Source organism: Oryx dammah, unplaced genomic scaffold (assembly GCF_014754425.2).
Source record: "Oryx dammah isolate SB20612 unplaced genomic scaffold, SCBI_Odam_1.1 HiC_scaffold_18, whole genome shotgun sequence".
NCBI lineage: Eukaryota > Metazoa > Chordata > Mammalia > Artiodactyla > Bovidae > Oryx > Oryx dammah.
Genome location: NW_024070202.1, coordinates 12,407,165 through 12,425,094, shown reverse-complemented (window position 1 = coordinate 12,425,094; position 17,930 = coordinate 12,407,165). Strand labels below are relative to the sequence as shown.

The following is a 17,930-nucleotide window of genomic DNA, read 5'->3' as shown; positions in this document are numbered from 1 at the left end:
TCCTGCATTGTAGACAGATGCTTTACCGTCTGAGCCACCAGGGAAGTCTTATTAAATTTAGTAAATATCAAAACACTCAGTGGTGTTACTAAGCTAATTAAATTATCTGTATTTTTTACTGGAAATGTAATTATTTCCCTGCCTTCATATGTTAACTTAAAATCTCTTATAAATGGAAATGTAGATCCAGTAGAAAAGATTTTTTACATGCAATCCTATACAATGCACTCTGCTTCAATTTTTTCAGTATTTCACATTGTATATGTACATTTCCAAAATATACAACCACACATGTTCAACAGATGTCACTGAGCTATCTTCTTGCCACACATATTTTATTTACATATACATTTACAATACATCTCCAGAGAGATGCTGTTCTCCTCTAGGTAGATTCAAAGTTAATCTGAAGAGTTTTAAGTTCTTAGAATCCTAATGTCTTGATTTATCTTGAATGGATGATAAGATGAGGAGTCCACAAAAAAATGCAGCTATACATGCCAATCTTTTCAACAGAGATGAGTTATCTTTAGGAATAATAATCTGTGCAAGATCATTAGTGATCTGAGAAATTTCATGTGCCACACAAACAAATATGAAAGTGCTGACAATAATGTTGAGCATAGGGTTTCCAGGTATGAGGACCAAGATACCCCTTGTGTCTGCTGCCAGCCATATGTGATACTGGCAAATAAACAGCTGGAAGGAAAAATATTTCAAGTTAGGTATTTTCAGGAAGTCCATAAATATATTATAGATTTTCCTAATTAAAACATATGATAGCATAATTATTTCACTATTGGCCTTGAAAATCTATTGTCAAAATGCCTATACCACAAAGTAAACTACAGATTCAATGCAATACCTATCAAGTTACCAATGCCATTTTTTTTGCAGATCTAGAAGAAAAAAAAAAAAATCTTAAAAATTTTATCGAAACACAAAAGACCCCAAACAGACACAGTAATCTTAAGAAAAATGGGACTGGAGCATCAGGCTCCCTGATTTCAGACTATACTACAAAGATACAATAGTCAAAACAGCATGACGGTGGGACAAGAATAAAGTGACGGTGGCACAGAAGCAGAAGTGTGTGTCCGTGGGGCAGACAGACAGCCCAGAGGTAAACCCACACCCACCGCCACCTAATCTGTGACAGAGGGGGCAAGAACACACGACGGAGAGAAGAGAGCCTCTTCGGTGAGTGGTGCGAGGAAATCTGGACAGCTCCATGTAAAAGGATGAAATTAGAACACAAAAATAGACCCAAAATGGATTAAAGGCCTAAATGTAAGATCAGACACTATAAAATTCTTGTAGGAAAACACAGCAAAAACACTTTGACATAAACCACAGCAAGATCTTTTTCAATCCACCTCCTATAGTAACGAAAATAGAAACAAAAATAAACAAATACAACCTAATTGAACTTAAGAGCTGTTGTACAGCAAAGGAAACCATACACAAAATGAAAAGACAACCTACAGAATTGGAGAAAATATTTGCAAATGAAGCAACTGACAAGGGATTAATCTCCAAAATATACAAACAGCTCATGCAGCTCAGTATCAAAAAGCAACCCAATCAAAACACAGGCAGAAGATCTAAACAGACATTTCTCCAAAGAAGATATACAGCTGGCTAAAAAACACATGAAAAGATGTTCAACATCACTAATTATTAGAGAAATGCAAATCAAAACTACCATGAGGTATCACCTCACAACAGTCAGAATGGCCATCATCAAAAAAAAATCTGTAAACAATAAGTGCTGGAGAGCGTGTGGAGAAAGGTGAACTCCCCTACACTGTAAACCGGGTACAGCCACTAAGGAGGAAGTGCGAAGGTTTCTTAGAAAACTAAAAACAGACTTGCCATATGATCCAGCAATCCCACTCCTGAGCACATATCCAGAGAAAAGCACAATTTTAAAAGATACATGCACACCAATATTCAGAACTATTTACAACAGCCAGCACATGGAAGCAACCTAAATGTCCAACAGAGGAATGGATAAAGATGTGGTACATATTTGCATATTTACTCAGCCACATAAAAGAATGAAAAAACACCACGTGCTGCAACATGGATGGACACAGATGGATTGATACTGAGTGAGGTCAAGGTCAAAGACATTCTATATAGAATGAACTTATATATAAGATGGAAACAGAGGTACAGATGTAGAAAACATACATGGTTACCAGGGGGTAAAGAGGGTGTAGGGATAAACTGGAAGATTGGGACTGACATATATACACTACTCCATATAAAACAGATAACGAATAACTACTAAATAGTGGAACTCTACTCAACACTCTATAATGACCTGTATGGGAAAAGAATCTACTCTAAAAGATTGTATACCTGATTCATTTTGCTGTATACCTGAAACTACCACAACATGGTAAATCAACTATATTCCAATATAATTTTTAAAAAAATCCCACAAACAACTCAGTCAAAAAATGGCAGAAGCTCTAATAGATGTTTCTCCAAAGACATACAGAGGGCCAAAAAGTACATGAAAAGATGCTGAACATCGCTAATTACCAGAAAAATGCAAATCAAAACTACTATGAGGCAGACCTGGGGAAAAGACTGGTGCCGAATGCATGGAGACAGCCTGAGGAGCTGGAGTGTGGTGTGGCTGTAACGGTGGGTGTTTGCAGAAGCATGGGCCTGCCATAGAAACGAAGGGCCACTGTTAACTGGAGTGTGGAGGGTGGGGCATCCACAGCAGCCTCTTGCTCCATGCGCTGGCCCATGGCTTGCCTCCTCCGCCTCCAGGAGAGTGCGCCCCAGCTGCCACTGCTTCAGGAGACTCTTGTGTCAACCACCACCTCGGCAGGCCCCAGGAGCAGATGCCAGGGGGTTGCCCACATGCAGAAGCAGGGCTGAAACCACAGCTGAGCTCCAGGGGCCAAGCAACTTAGGAAGCAGCACTGAATTCTCTCCCCATAGCTGTGTGAGCCATGGAACACCTCCACTGGCAGCTCTGTAAATTCAGCACCTGTGGGACACACAAGTAGACAAGAGGTGCTTCTGCCGCTGGGAGGGTTCTGACTTCAGCAGCTGTGCGCTCTGTGGGTACACGTGCATGAGGGCTGGGCTAGGCCAGGGTATGAGATGTCTCCACAGCTCCCACCCTGGATTCAGAGGCGTGAGTACTGCGGTCCTGGGACCTGACTGGACCCAGATCCTGCGCTGGTGGCCTTGTGGAGACAACACTCCAGGGACATCAGGGCCATGGCTGACATTCCCACTACTGAGGCAGAGCCCAGGACAGTGCCAACAACAATGCATTCCGTGAGCCCTGACAAGTGAAAGGTGACATGACAGAGCACACTCACCAGCGCACAGCTCCTGCAAGGAAAATCAGTGGCTCCTCTCCTGGTGGGAGAACTCCAGTGCCACCTACCTCACACTGCAGCTCTGAAATGCAGCTCAGAAAAGCATCTGGGGGCCTCTAGGCCAACAACTAGGGAGCAGACTCTGCCCCTGATAGGGCAGCAACAACTACAGAGCCAGGAGGAGGCCCGGTTCAGTCTCCAGTGCAGGCTCTGGCCATCACAAGTCACACCTCCTATCAGAAGGATAACGACCAGTGTAACTGAGCAAAGAGGCGGCAGGCTCCATACTACAAAGAGCGCTTGTACCAAAAAATACTAAACCCACGCAGGCTACGTAGGGACGCACCTACAGAAAAATAGACCTCCAAGACCATAGCAGATGACTGTTCCTCCTAAACTCAGACAGCAAGAGAAATATGCAAAATAAAGAAGCAGAGGAACCACTCCCAGTTAAAATTAAGAAAAGAATTCCCCTGAAACAACAAGCAATAAAACAGACCTCTTCAGTCTAACAGATACTGAGTTTAAAAAGGAGACAGTGAAAATACTGCAGGAATGAAGAGAGGCTATGGACAGAAATGCAAATTATTGTAAAAAGTGACTAGAAGCTATGAGGAGAAGCCAAGAAAAATTAGAAAATTCATTTGCATAGACAAAAGGTGAACTAACTGCAATGAAGAGCAGAATGGATAATGCAGAAGAAAGAATAAGTGATCTAGAAGATAGAATAATGGAAATCACCCAATTAGAATAGTGGAGAGAAAGCCAAATGAAAAAAAAAAATGAAAGCAATGTAACAGACTTATAGGTTAAGATAAAGCATGCCAATCCACAAGTAGGGATCCCAGAAGGAGAAGAGAGAGAAAGGGGATTGAAAATGTATTTGAAGAAATTATTGCTTAAAAATTGCCCAAACCTAAAGAAGGAAGCAGAGCTATCTCAGGTACCGGAAGTACAAAGGGTCCCAAACAAGATGAACCCAAACAGACCTATTTCAAGACATAATTAAAATGGCAAAAATTAAAGAGAAGATTCTAAAGGCTTGTAAGAGAAAAGCAGAGAGTTAATTACAAGGGAACCCGTATAAGGTTATCAGGTAATTTCTCTACAGAAATGCTGCAGGTTAGAAAGAAGTGGCAAGGTATATTAAAAGTCTTGTAAGGCAAAATCCTGTAATGTAGGATACTTTACCCAGCAAGGTTATAATTTAGAATAAAAGGAGAGAGAAAGAATTTCTCAGATAAGCACAAACTAAAAGAATACGGCAACACTAAACCTATCCTAAAGGAAATATTGAAAGGTCTTCTCTAAATAGAAAAGAGGAATCTATAGGGAAGAAAAATATCACAATTGAAAAGTACATCTCTTAAATAAGCCAGTAGAAAGATTTAAAAAAACTTAAAAATTTTGTGAAAGCAATGATGACCACATGGACAGCAACAGGTTGAAAATGAAGACGTAAATGAGGACATCATAAAATGTGGGGGAGGAGAGTAAGAAAATATAGACTTTTTAGAAAGTGTGTGAGCCTATATGACTACCAGTCTAAACCAAACAGATATAGGAAGAAGTTAACATACTTGAAAACAGAGCAATAGCAAATCAAAACACAACAGATTCATGAAAACCAAGAAGAGAACATGAGTATAATACAAAAGAAAACCATCAAACCACAAAAGGAGAAACAAAAAGAGACAAAGAAGAAATATAAAACCAACAAGACAAGGTTTAAAATGGCAATAAATAACATATCTATCAATAATTACTTTAAATGTTAGTGGACTAAATGCTCCAATCAAAAGACACACAGTAGCAGACTGGATTAAAAAAACAAAAGCCTAAAATATGCTGCCTTCAAAAGACCCGCTTGAGGGAAAAGGACACTTAAAGATTAAAAGGGAGGGGATGTAAAAAGATATTTCATGCAAACAGAAACGACTAGAGTCACAATACTCATATGAGACAAGATAGACTTTAAAACAAAGGATATAAAGAAAGATAAAGAAGGATATTGTATAATGATAAAAGGACCACTGCAAGGAGATACTAACAAACATGAAGAGAGAAACTGACAGGAACACAATAATTAGGAGCCTTTAACACCCCAGGCACATCAATGGACAGATCTCTGAGAGAGAAAATCAATAAGGCAACAGAAATGCTAAATGATACAACAGAATAGTCCGACTTAAATGATACCTTCAGGACATTACACTAAAAAAAAACAGAAGACACATTCAAGTGTCCATATCATCCAATAATTCTGCTTTGGCATACAGCTGGAGAAAATGATAATTCAAAAATATCTAGTCTCTGCAGTACCATTTATAATCGCCAAGACACAGAAGCAACCTAAATGTCCATGGGCAGGTGAAAGGATAAAGAAGATGTGGTGTGTGTGTGTGTCTGTGTGTGTGTGTATGTGTGGTGTGTGTGTGTGTGTGTGTCTCTGTGTGTGTGTGTGTGTCTCTGTGTGTGTGTGTGTGTGTGTGGAACATCAGTCATAAGAAAGAATGCAATAATGCCATTTGCAGCAACATAGACAGACCCAGAAATTATCATACTAAGTGAAGTAAGCCAGGCAAAGACAAATATCAGATGATACCACTTACATGTAGAATCTTACAAACAAAACAAAACAAATGAACTTAATTCCAAGACAGAAAGAGACTCACAGATATAGAAAACAAACTTATGGTTAGTTACCAATGGAAAAATGGGGAGGTGATAAATTAGCAGGTTGGGATTAACACACTACTATATGTAAAATAGATAGCAACAAGAACCTAATAAATGGCACAGGAACTATACTTAATATCTTGTAATAACTTATGAGGGAAAAGAATCTGAAAAAGAATGTACTTGAAGTCTTTCCCATTTTAAAGACAACTTAATACATATTATAACTCTAAAATGTATCTTTTATGATTAAATGAATTCTACTATTTTTAAATGTTCTATTTCAATAATAAAACTCAGAATACACTGAATGTATTTCATACCTACTTTAAACTGATTTTGAGGATAAATTCATATTAGTTACTGCACACAAAATAATGAGTTTTAAAATTTTCCCCAAACTTTCAATGAGTGAATTTTATTATGATAAGCATCAGTAAACTAAATTCCAGCAATATAATATTTAATTATGAATGAACAACAAATCAAAATACTCTCAGCTTGATTTCATTTATGTCTATTTACAAATTTCATTTGTATCTATTCATTTTTTTTCTCTTCCTATTTCTTCATCTTGGCTGTACTTGAAAGTTTAAGACAAAATAAATATGTGAAACTCATCTGTATCTAGCCATTTAAATAAGACTTCAAAAGCATTCTACAATACTGCTGTTGAAGTTCAAATTACCTATAATTTCATAAAAATAGCTTTGGTTTAAAAAAAAAAGTCAGTTACACATCTATATATACATTTATATACACAGCTCCATAAAACACTAGATAGTATAAGACAGATCAAAATATTAATATACTAACCTCTAATGAAATTTTTCCAAACCAAGCAAAAAATGAACTGTAAACTGAACGAGCATACCCAGGGATATTCCTTATAAGGATGAAGGCTAAAATCTAAAGAAAAAACACACAGGCAAATATTAATAATCTGCTTATTCAAAGAATTTTGCTTTCTTTCAAGTGATAATTTTATTCTTTATGTTACTGAACTTAATACATAGACTTTTTTTTTTTTCCTCAACAGATGAAGTATTTGCAAGTTATTTTTGATCTAGAGTCTACTCAAACTGGATTTCTGAGCATGTGGTCTATATAGTGCAAACAAGGGCAGGTTTTATATGGCTGGACAGTTTTATTTTATATGTACTAGAAAAAATATAAACTCATCTTGAGGACCTTTGTGTAGAAAGAAATGCTATATTTATGTATCAAAATTAATAAAATTCCATGATATGATTTTGCTTCTTCTAAAAAGTATTCACTCTGTTGGGAGCTGCTCACCCCCATCTTTCTGCTCTCTTGAAGGCTCCTTCTACTGACAGCAACGTAAATGTGGGAAAAAGTAACTAAGGAAAAATGAATATGTGGCATATAGTGACCAGGAGTAAAGGTGATATGGCTCAGCAGGGTTTATGTTAGCCTTATTCTATGTGCAGTCACTCTCTCCCTTAGCTACTCTTAACATTGTTCTGTATTGGTGTCATGTTAGTGGAACAGCCCCCTTCCTTTCATGTTGCTACAGAAATGACATCAGATACGAAACACAAAGTGCTACTTGTAAGCATGACTTCTGCAGAAGTCTTGAAAATGCTACATTAATATAGTACAATTTTTAAAATGCCGTTGTCGATTGTGTTTGGAGAGGTGGTCATACGCTTAGTTCTACTGACTGAATAGAGGTTTAAGATGGATGAAATAGTTTCTTCATTGAAGAGAACTTAAAACGTAAAAGAAGATCCTCCAGAAATCCTCCCTGTTCCTTTCTGTTGAACCATACAGTTTTTAGGCTTTGGCTTAGACATAACTTTGTCCAAGAACCTTGCTCTGATATCAAGATGGATTAGGAAGAAATTCCAAAGTTCTAAAGTGCCCTGTACTTAACCATCACCACACTAATCACAAGGCCCTACAACTACCTGCAACCACAGGTTATCTCTGTAAAATGCAAATTTGATTTGGGCTGCTGAGCAGCCTCTGCCCACCTCCCAGTCACTACACATACTTCTTTAGACTCTGCTCTCTGAGTTCCAGCCCCAATGGCTTTCTTCAAGTTCCCTGAATGGGAATATACTCTTTTCTATCCACATGGCCTAAGTTCTCACTGCCTGCCTTCATTCCTCCAATCTTAGTTTAATTTTTCCACTCCTCTTTGGCTGTACCTTATGGCATTCAGAACTTCCCTGACCAGGGATCAAACTTGCACCCCCTGTAGTGGAATCAGTCTTAACTGCTAGACTACCAGGGACGCTCCTCTCAGCTTAATTTTATCAGGGAAACCGTCTCTGAACCCTAACCACCTTCACTCCAACTCCAACTAGGTCATATACCCTTATTGTATTCCCTTGTAGCATCATGAACTTCTGTTCATGATTACTTGGTGATTATATGATTACTATTTGCAACCGAAGAATACAGACTCAGTGAGGGTAGGGATCACATCTGCTTTGGTCGTTGCTACATCCCTCAGCATAATTTCTAGCACATAGAAGTATCAAAGACTTGTTAAATGAATTTTAAAAACTGTTAAATGAATAAATGTTCAACCATATTTCTGTTGGACTGTAAGTTCTGAGGGCAGGAACTACATGCACTTCTGACCTGTAGCATGGTTCTTAACACATGGAAGGCCATTAATAAGTAAGGCCAAAAACAAGTAAATGAAGAAATCTGAATAAATGATGAAAAAGCAAACAGGAGAAATGAATTAACATTTTCTAAGTGCTTATCAAGTGATAAACACTGATCATTTCTATACATTTAATAATAACATTTAATAACCACCCTTTAAAACAATTTTAGTATCTCTATTACAGTAGAGGAAGGTAGGGCTTAGAAAGATATACTACATTTAATAGATTTCAATTTAAAAGTTGTCTCTAAAGACTCCTGTTCTAGTCAAAAATTAAGAAAAATTTCTCTAAATAAAGATAATTACCTGTACCACAGAAACGGATGGGTGGAGTTCATTGCACTCCGCTTTGTTTTTACAACTGCTAGCCCAGATGGAATATGTCTAAAACAAAAAATTTATGGATCAGTTCACAAAAATAGTTATGCCTTAACAAGGCAGCACTCAATTTTAAGAAGTTTCTTTATAACATACTTCATAATTTTTTTAAAGATTTCTTTTTTGGATGTGGACCATTTTAAAAGCCTTTATTGAATTTGTTACAATATTGCTTTTGTTTCATGTTTTGACTTTTTTGGCCAGGAGCCATGTGGAATCTTAGCTGCCTGACCAAGGATCAAACTCACACCTGCTGCACTGGAAGGCACAGTACTAACCACTGGACTGCCAGGAAGCCCAACATTATACTTCATGGTGCTATTAAAGTTCAGTAAAAATGGCACACAGGTTTGCTCCTCTCTCATTTTGGCAAGCTCAAATATAACAAAGTAGAGACAGAGGAGCATAAGTCTGTGTTTTTCCAGAAACAGTGATCATACTGCAGTGATGGCTCTTTCTGTTAAATATCTTATGTTATATTTTTTCCCAAACTTATTACAACTTTTAAAATTCCTGTTTCATTGAGATCTCAAGTTATTCTTCATATTTAACACATATATGTTTATATTCTCTTTAGAATTTATGTTCAATTTAAAATAAGAAAGAGATATTTCAAAAGTAAAAGATTTTATTTATTAAAAATAAATGATTAAATTCCTATCTCTTAAAGTTAATTTTCTGCACCATTTGGGATTTTGGAAATTTAGAAGATTACATGTGAAAAACTTACCAAGAAAGAAACTACTGAAATAAATAATAGAAAATTTGAAATTTTGCTTGAAAAAAGAGGTTCACCCTTTCCTTCAGAAAGTATTTGGCGCTTCTGTAAAGCCAGATAAATGAAAGCAAACAACATTCCATGAAAGACTACCTGAAAAATAAGGGGGGAAAACCTGTTTTAAATAGCTACTTTTCTATAAATAGCAAATATACTTGGTAAAGGAGCACAATACGTATAGAAGTATTTAGGTTAAAAGCTTAAAGATCCAAAGTTTCTATGAACAACCTAAACGTCAAGAAATGAGGTCAAGTCAATGATCATTGGAAACAATTTGCAATGGACAAGCAAACATCTCTTGCGATGACAAGATAAGCTGGCTTACTTCAGGGAGTCTCAGCAGCAAGTAAAGAAATAGACATTTTATATATCTGGATGAAACCGTAATTGGAAAAGATGCATGCACCCCAGCGTTCACTGAAGCACTATTTACAATAGCCAGGACATGGAAGCAACCTAAACACCCATCAGTGGGTGAATGGACAAAGAGGTGGCACATATATACAACGGAACATTACTCAGCCATAAAAAAGAATGGAAAATGCCACTTGCAGTCATAATAATTTTTGCCTGGGAAATCCCATGGACAGAGGAGCCTGGTGGGCTGCAGTCCATGGGGTCTCAAAAGAGTCGGACACGACTTAGAGACTAAACAACAACAAGAAGCCCTGGGTACATGTTGCCAAACTGCTATGATACTCCTCACTTTAAACCTTTCCCAACATTTAAGAATTTTCATTTAAAAACTGACACATTGCAAATCAAGTATATTTCAATCAAAAAAAAATCTTTAAAAGACCAGATGAATCAAAACAATAACAATAAATGTTAAGATAACCTGTGTAAAAATAAAAAAAGTATTTTGCTCACTGCAAAAAAAGAAAAGAAAAGAAAACCAAGGGGTGGGCTGGATTGCTTTGCTTTACCAAATCAACATGTTTCCTTATTCCGAAACTAAATAAAAACAGATTACATTTTTCCAAATACATTTTAAAAGTATAATTTGAAATGGGAAAAGAGAACAAGGTAAATACATACATAACGGTCTAACCTCCATCTGAACCACCATTCATATACATTGCCTTTCAGTTCAAAACACTTGGACAATGGCCAAAGAGAAAAGATCTTCTCAAATGCACCCTGAGAAGAGGAATTCAGAAAATTAAGATGGTATAAGTCAATATCGGCTTTTGCAATTCTATTATAAACTGTAATTTTCTAAAGTTAAGATTATATTAAGGTCATTCATAATTTAAAAATTCTATTTACTTCATATCAAAATGTCATTTCATTTGAAAAGAAACTTATTTTACTAATGAGTAATAAAGATAACAAAACATTTTTGTTAACTTACTTTCATAGCACATGAAAGGCTATTGAGACTGCAAAATCAAAAAACAAAACAAAACAAACCCCAAGTTGGTAACTGGAAAGTTATTCCATTTAATCTAGTGTACAAAAGAGCTACTATTTAATGATCAAAACACAAAACTACAAATTACTTCAGCCAATATGGTATCAATAACCTAAAGGATGATGGTTAAAGTTATAGTTTTTCTTTATGTAATGTCCTTAATAATCAATCTATAATGAACCATATGAATTAAAAGAATCCTCTGAATTAGTCACCTTACTCAATCAACTATACCCAAATGCCATTATTAGACTTTGAAACAAAGTTTACAACTTTACTCTGGTCATTAGTGAATGTACCTTCTTATTGATCTGACAGTCTGGAAAATCTGGGAATGAAGGGGCAGAAGTCTTGGGTACATTTCTGTACATTAATGAAGTCTCTCAAAAAAGAGAACAAAACACTCAATTTCCAGACTAAAGAATGACAACAAACTCTATTATGGAAACTCCATTATTACATATGATGCCATGGCATTAAAAAAAATGTGTAACTTCAGTTTTTTAAAAGGCTAATAAAAAAATCTAAGTAAAACATGAAAATAGTATTATGTTTTAGATAATACCAAATCTTTAGGTCAGAAGAACTTTATTATTTTAATAAAATGCAATATTCTCCATTTAGTCACAGAATTTAAAATGCTAGTCACTTATAAAAATAGGTTCTATCAAGGTCTATGTCTCAGGATGATTATTACCAAGACCTGCAATATAAAGTGTATACCTATTATATCACATTTCTCTATTTCACTGATATGTATTAGACATACAGGATTCCGTAGATCATATATCAAGTTTATTTCTCATCACAATTTATTTTTTATGTAATCAATAAGCAAGTATTTAATGAGCACCCATTTGTGCAAGACACTGGGCTGTACTAGGCTATTTCCTTTTTTTTTTCTTATCCAGTAGTCTATACTGATTCAAAGGTAAATCTTAATTCTTTTTATGAACTCTTGGTCTGTCTTCCTTTCCCTCCTTCAGATGAAGCAGGGAATCTTGGGAATTTTAACGAATAATTGTCAAGTGCCAATGGCAACCTACTCCAGTACTCTTGCCTAGAAAATTCCATGGACAGAGGAGCCTGGTGGGCTGCCATCTATGGGGTCGCACAGAGTCGGACACGACTGAAGCGACTTAGCAGCAGCAGCAGCACTATGACACTTAACTGGCTATTTCTTTAACATTTGCCTATTTTTTCCTTATTACTTTACATATTTCCTGCAAAAAACCTTAGAAGTCAGGCAGACATAAGATACTTCATTTCTAAGAATGAAAATAAACAGGAAAGCCTATAGAAAAAAAAAGAGAAAAGCCCTCTATAGCAGTTTACACACACACATATATACACACACACAGTTGAGCATTTTCATCTGGTAGAGCTGGATACAAGACAGTGTTGGAGATGGCAGTAAACTACAGAATATATCACAACTAAATGGACTTAAATTAAAATATTGTTATAAATATCATGCTGCCCAAATAATAAGTCTGTTTGATGGACTGACCAGCAGGTAGCAGTTTGCCTTCTTGTGAAAATAGTTAAGAAAATCTCAACCATCAAAATAGGGGGATAAAAGGTTAGAGATACATACTACATATAAGCAAGCCCCTTTGCCCCTAAGTTGGCTTTATTAACAGCCAAAATTTTGCTCTATGAAGTTATGGGAAAAGTCAAGTAACACTTTGATGCCATGAATAATGCACAAACCAAGTTGCAAATTCTGTCAAGAGAATTTTGATCTTCACTTTGAGTAGTGTCTTATAAGAGGCGTTCAATAAAAGTTTGATTGATCAAAGTCAAGTAAAATGGATTCTGAACAATTGCCAGAGGAAGAGCTTTAAATTGCTCTTACAACAAAAACAGAGGTAACAAAAGTAGATAGGTCTCAAAAGAACTACACTGAGTAGTCAACTACAGAGTGACACTTTTATTACAGTCATTAAAAAATGAAGCTTAAAAAAAGCTCTGATTCTTCTCTCATACTTTAACAGATTTGAACTTTAGAATAAAATACAACAAAATATAAACCAAAAAGGACAATACAAACCTGAGAATATGCCAAAAAACATATACATAACAGCAAGAAGGCTAGTTTCAACAGTAAGCCAAAATGCCACAAACAATTTCCTAAGAGAGAAAATATTTAATTTACTAAGAAATGTAAACTTACATTAGAAAACATTTTAAATACTCTCCATTTAATACATTAATACCCTGCATAGTTCTTTATAATAATTTAAGGCTGCCTAAAGGATACACAAAATGTATCTAAAATTACAAGTGGGACACAAAGGAAGAAAAGGTGGAGCATCCTTACTAGGAATGAGGCTACAACATTAACCTGATAGCCCATATACTTGATATTTAGCCACTATAAATGCATTTGAAAATACATCCCAGATTCAATTATACCATTCATTATTGAAAGTTACAACAAAACTTGGAACAGGTTCAATGTAATTCTAACAAACACTCATGTTTAATAACTTCAGTAATACTGCTGAAACATTCCAGTTTTAAGGAGGGAGCTTAAGAACTTCCCAGTGGACTAGTTTAATCGTAAGATGTATTTTAATGTATGCATATTTTAAGTTATATGTTCACAGTTTATACATATTGATTATCATTTTATAAATATGCAGGGTTTGTGTTGAGGAATTAAACTACAGAGACTCTCCAAGACACAAATGGACTTCATTGAAGGCTGGAGCTTAACTCTTTCCTGAAAAATTATTTAGTATTATTAATAGAAGTCGACAGAAAATATTTTTTTGATATATACTATTTGATTCAAAGACCTAAAAGACATTATTAAAGATAAAAAAAATTCTTTTTCCAAAAAAAAAAAAAAACAAGGTTTAATTTTAATGACATGATCTTGATAGAGTAAAGCATTAGGATCAATGACTGTGACCTTACTTTGAACATTCCTCAGACCTAGCTGTGTAAAATTTGAAGATGACACCTTGTGGGCACTTACATTTCCTTAAACATAAAACAGGTTGATAACAACTGCTTAAAGGGTTACTTAGAAGATAACCTATACTAGTGATTTTTAAGCTTGTTTGATACAAAAAGGCTTTTTGCAAATGAATGTCTACTCAAAATCTACACACACACACATACACACACATGCACACACACACACATGCACACAGACACAGGATCAAGTAAACCAGAGCTGCCAAGACTGAAGCAGGATGTGTGGCCCTCTGGTGCGCTCCATTCTGGCTCCATACAAGAGAATTTGAAAACGGCTGCACTAGCTGATATGTAAAATGGCTTTGAAAGTTTAAAAAGAGAATACATAATATAAATGCAAACTATTGTTCCTCACTGTTAATACTACTTGAACCACATAACTAACATTCTAGAAACATTTTAAGAACAAATTTTCAAAATATCAATGCTACATATGAATTTAAACTGCCAATATGTCTCCATAAAAATAATAGCCTTTAGTAACTAAAAAGAAACTTGCACTGGAAGAATATATTTATTAACATTAGGAAGAAAATATATTTACCGTTTGCTTTTTTTTGGGTTATTTGTGGCCATAGTGCTAAAGTAACATATATGACCATGAACCATACAGTGACCAAGGGGACAAAGTAATAGAATTGATAAGGCCGGTCCATCACTATGCATAACACCACCACCAGGAAATTGAGACGAAATAAGACCTATTAAAAAGGAGAAGAACATGGTGTTCACTTTGAAAAGTAGACAGATTCTCTGTGACAGAGTATAAATGTTTAGACTAAAATCATAACTGTACAAGTACCATTTACTAATCCTTAAAAAAATCATATTTATTCTAAAATCATTGCAAAGAGTTGAACATAAAATATTTATGCATCATTTTATTAACTGGATCCCAGCAAAGCACCAACCTGAGCTGTCCTCTGGCTACAAGTGTCATCTTGTTAAATGCAGGAAAAGAATCATAAACCTCCTCCCTAGAGCTACAGTTTATAAATAAAGATTAGATTATCTCAATGAAAGAATGTCCATTTGATCTCCATTTGATGTTGATTTATCCCATTTGGTATTAAGTTGAAAGTTTTAATAGATACAAAATAATATTACTCAAATTAAAAAGGGTTTTTGAAAAACAAAAGTATCTTTGGGACTTCCGTAACAGTCATTTCAGATGGTGTGAATTTGAGCAGATTAATATTACAGCTTTATCACTTACTATGTGACCTTTTTAAGTGACAGTTGCTCAGTTGTGTCTGACTCTTTATAGAGACACCAGGGACGGTACAGTCCATGGCATTCTCCAGGCTAGAATACTGGAGTGGGTAGTCATTCCTTCTGCAGGGGATCTTCTGAACCCAGGGATCGATCCCAGGTCTCCCCCATTGCAGGAGGGTTCTTTACCAGCTGAGCCACAAGGGAGGCCAAGAATACTGGAGTGGGTCGCCTATCCCTTCTCCAGCGGATCTTCCTGACCCAGGAGCTGAACCAGGGTCTCCTGCATTGCAAGCGGATTCTTTGCAACTGAGCTATCAGGGAAGCTTAGGCAAATTATTTAACCTCTCTGAGCCTCAGTGTCCTTATCTGTAAACATAAAGATCATAACTCAGGGTTGTAATGAAGGGTAAATAGAATAACGTTTACAAACTCCCTAGCACAATGTAGAAACTTAATAAATCTTAATCCTCTTCTTAGAGAGAGAAAACATAGCATATTATAACAATCCCAGGTAACTGTGTATTTCTACAAACTAAACAGGGAGGCCTGGCGTGCTGCGATTCATGGGGTCACAAAGAGTCGGACATGACTGAGCGACTGAACTGAACTGAACTGAAAGTGATTCAGCAATGTTTTCCCCTGTGTGCATCTATTATACATTCATCTAAATTCTGTTTTTCCATCCCTCAGTAATAAATTACTTACTTTGAATTATTAACCATAGAACATGGAAATAACACAACTTTAAAGTGCTATTTCACAAATTCAAATTACTTCAAATTATTCATGGCCATATTTATATTTTCTCAACAGTCAGGCACAAAAGCACATTGAAATGAAAGAAAAAGAATAACAACGCATTCCTACCTGACATACTCTATGGATTCCAAAGTCTCCTTTGACCCAAAAGTATGAGAAGTGCCCATACCCTGTCTGAAACAGATACGCAGCAACCAGAACCCGAATGTGCATGTACACTGGCAAAAACTGTGGACAAAAATAAACAGGTCAAACACATGTTGACGTGAACTATACTGAAATAATCACAACCAGTACATTTAACCAAGATAATGGAGCATTACTATCATTCGGTGTTAGCTCAATGAATACATTTATTCTCAAAAATTAGGCATCATAGCAGGGGTTAAAAAAAAAAAGTAGACTCTGGAATCTGATAGACCTAGATTCAAATTCTGGCTCTAACAGTTATGTGACTTTAGAGTTTTCTAAACGGCAAAATGGAAGTATCTTCTCCTTTTTCAAAGGGTTTTTTGAGAAATGAATGACAATAAATATGAAGCGCTTTACACACTTCATTCAATTTGAATTAAATATATGATATCCATAATTATTAATCATCATATATGCTGAACATGAGGTCACTCTGGAATTCACATTTTCTCAAGATTAAAAAAACAAACAAAACCCTACATTTTTGGCCCCCTTAAACATATGGAATTTAGACTTGTAAATAAAATTGTCACAATTACTTATTATTTAGCAAAAATTACACATTTAAAAAATATATGCAAACATAATTCAGAAATATTATTTCCCTCCTAATCTTTTATAAAACAATTTTATTTTTCCCTCCTTCTTTGATGTTTCATCTTTACCATGATTTTTCAAAGCATCAGATTTCACTTCTGTCTAAGCTGAATGAAATACATTTCTCATCTATATTTTATGGGAGTCACTGGAAATATTATTTCATTTACAAGTCCAAATTCTGTTAACCTTAAACCACTGTCACTGCACCTCTCCACGACATATTAGTCCCTTAGTTGCCTATTCACTATTTCACAATACAGGTAGTGTGCTGCCTTTTAAAATGATCTTTAAAAGACTTGTTCAGTGACATCCAACATTCATAATAAAAGGCTATTCTTTTATGAATAATTACTAAATCTATGTAAACATTTATTTATTTTTTTTTGCTTCTATTTGATTGACTCATCTGATCATCTCTGTAATTATCCAGCATTAACACTGGTTATGACCACTTTAGCTAAGTGTTTCTTCCCCAAGTGATACTTTGCAGGATAAAATAACTGAGCAGATGCCTTAAACAGATTTAATAAGGCCTTGAACATATGCATCTTTTGTATGTATCCTTGAATGCATCCTTGAACATTTCTTTTATCTTTTCTGAGGGATAACTTTTTTCTAGAAGGAAACCCCCGATTATAATAAATTATAAGTTCTTCAATATAGCCTCCACTTCAGCCAAACTGTTAGATTCTCTGTCTCCTAAACTGGCCCTTCTGGTGTTTCTCTGTCGCCTCTCCTTTGTTTACCTGCTCATTCTACCCTGGAATGTTCTCCTAACCACATGTTATCTATACATATCCTATTCTTCTCAAGAGCCCTGGTGACATTTTCCAATCTTTTACTCTCAGATGAAAGTCATTTCTTCTTCCTTTGAGGTCTTTTAGCACAAATACCTACATATCAGATTTTTTATTTATTGCTCTTCATCAT

General features: G+C 35.6%; 1 protein-coding gene across 2 annotated transcripts in view; it reads right to left on the bottom strand.

Annotated features, from left to right (window-relative positions):
• Positions 1 to 111: 111 nt before the first annotated feature.
• The window catches only part of CASD1 (CAS1 domain containing 1), a 53,565-nt gene continuing 35,746 nt past the window's right edge, over positions 112 to 17,930 (bottom strand). For both annotated transcript variants that reach the window (XM_040260445.1, XM_040260446.1), the window contains 8 exons: positions 16,317 to 16,436; positions 14,779 to 14,935; positions 13,300 to 13,379; positions 10,871 to 10,972; positions 9,785 to 9,925; positions 8,983 to 9,060; positions 6,849 to 6,941; positions 112 to 699 (listed from right to left, as the gene is read on the bottom strand). In XM_040260445.1, coding sequence (XP_040116379.1) covers positions 433 to 699; positions 6,849 to 6,941; positions 8,983 to 9,060; positions 9,785 to 9,925; positions 10,871 to 10,972; positions 13,300 to 13,379; positions 14,779 to 14,935; positions 16,317 to 16,436 — 1,038 coding nt within the window. In that variant the 3' untranslated portion in view covers positions 112 to 432. The remainder of the gene's footprint in view (positions 700 to 6,848; positions 6,942 to 8,982; positions 9,061 to 9,784; positions 9,926 to 10,870; positions 10,973 to 13,299; positions 13,380 to 14,778; positions 14,936 to 16,316; positions 16,437 to 17,930) is intronic.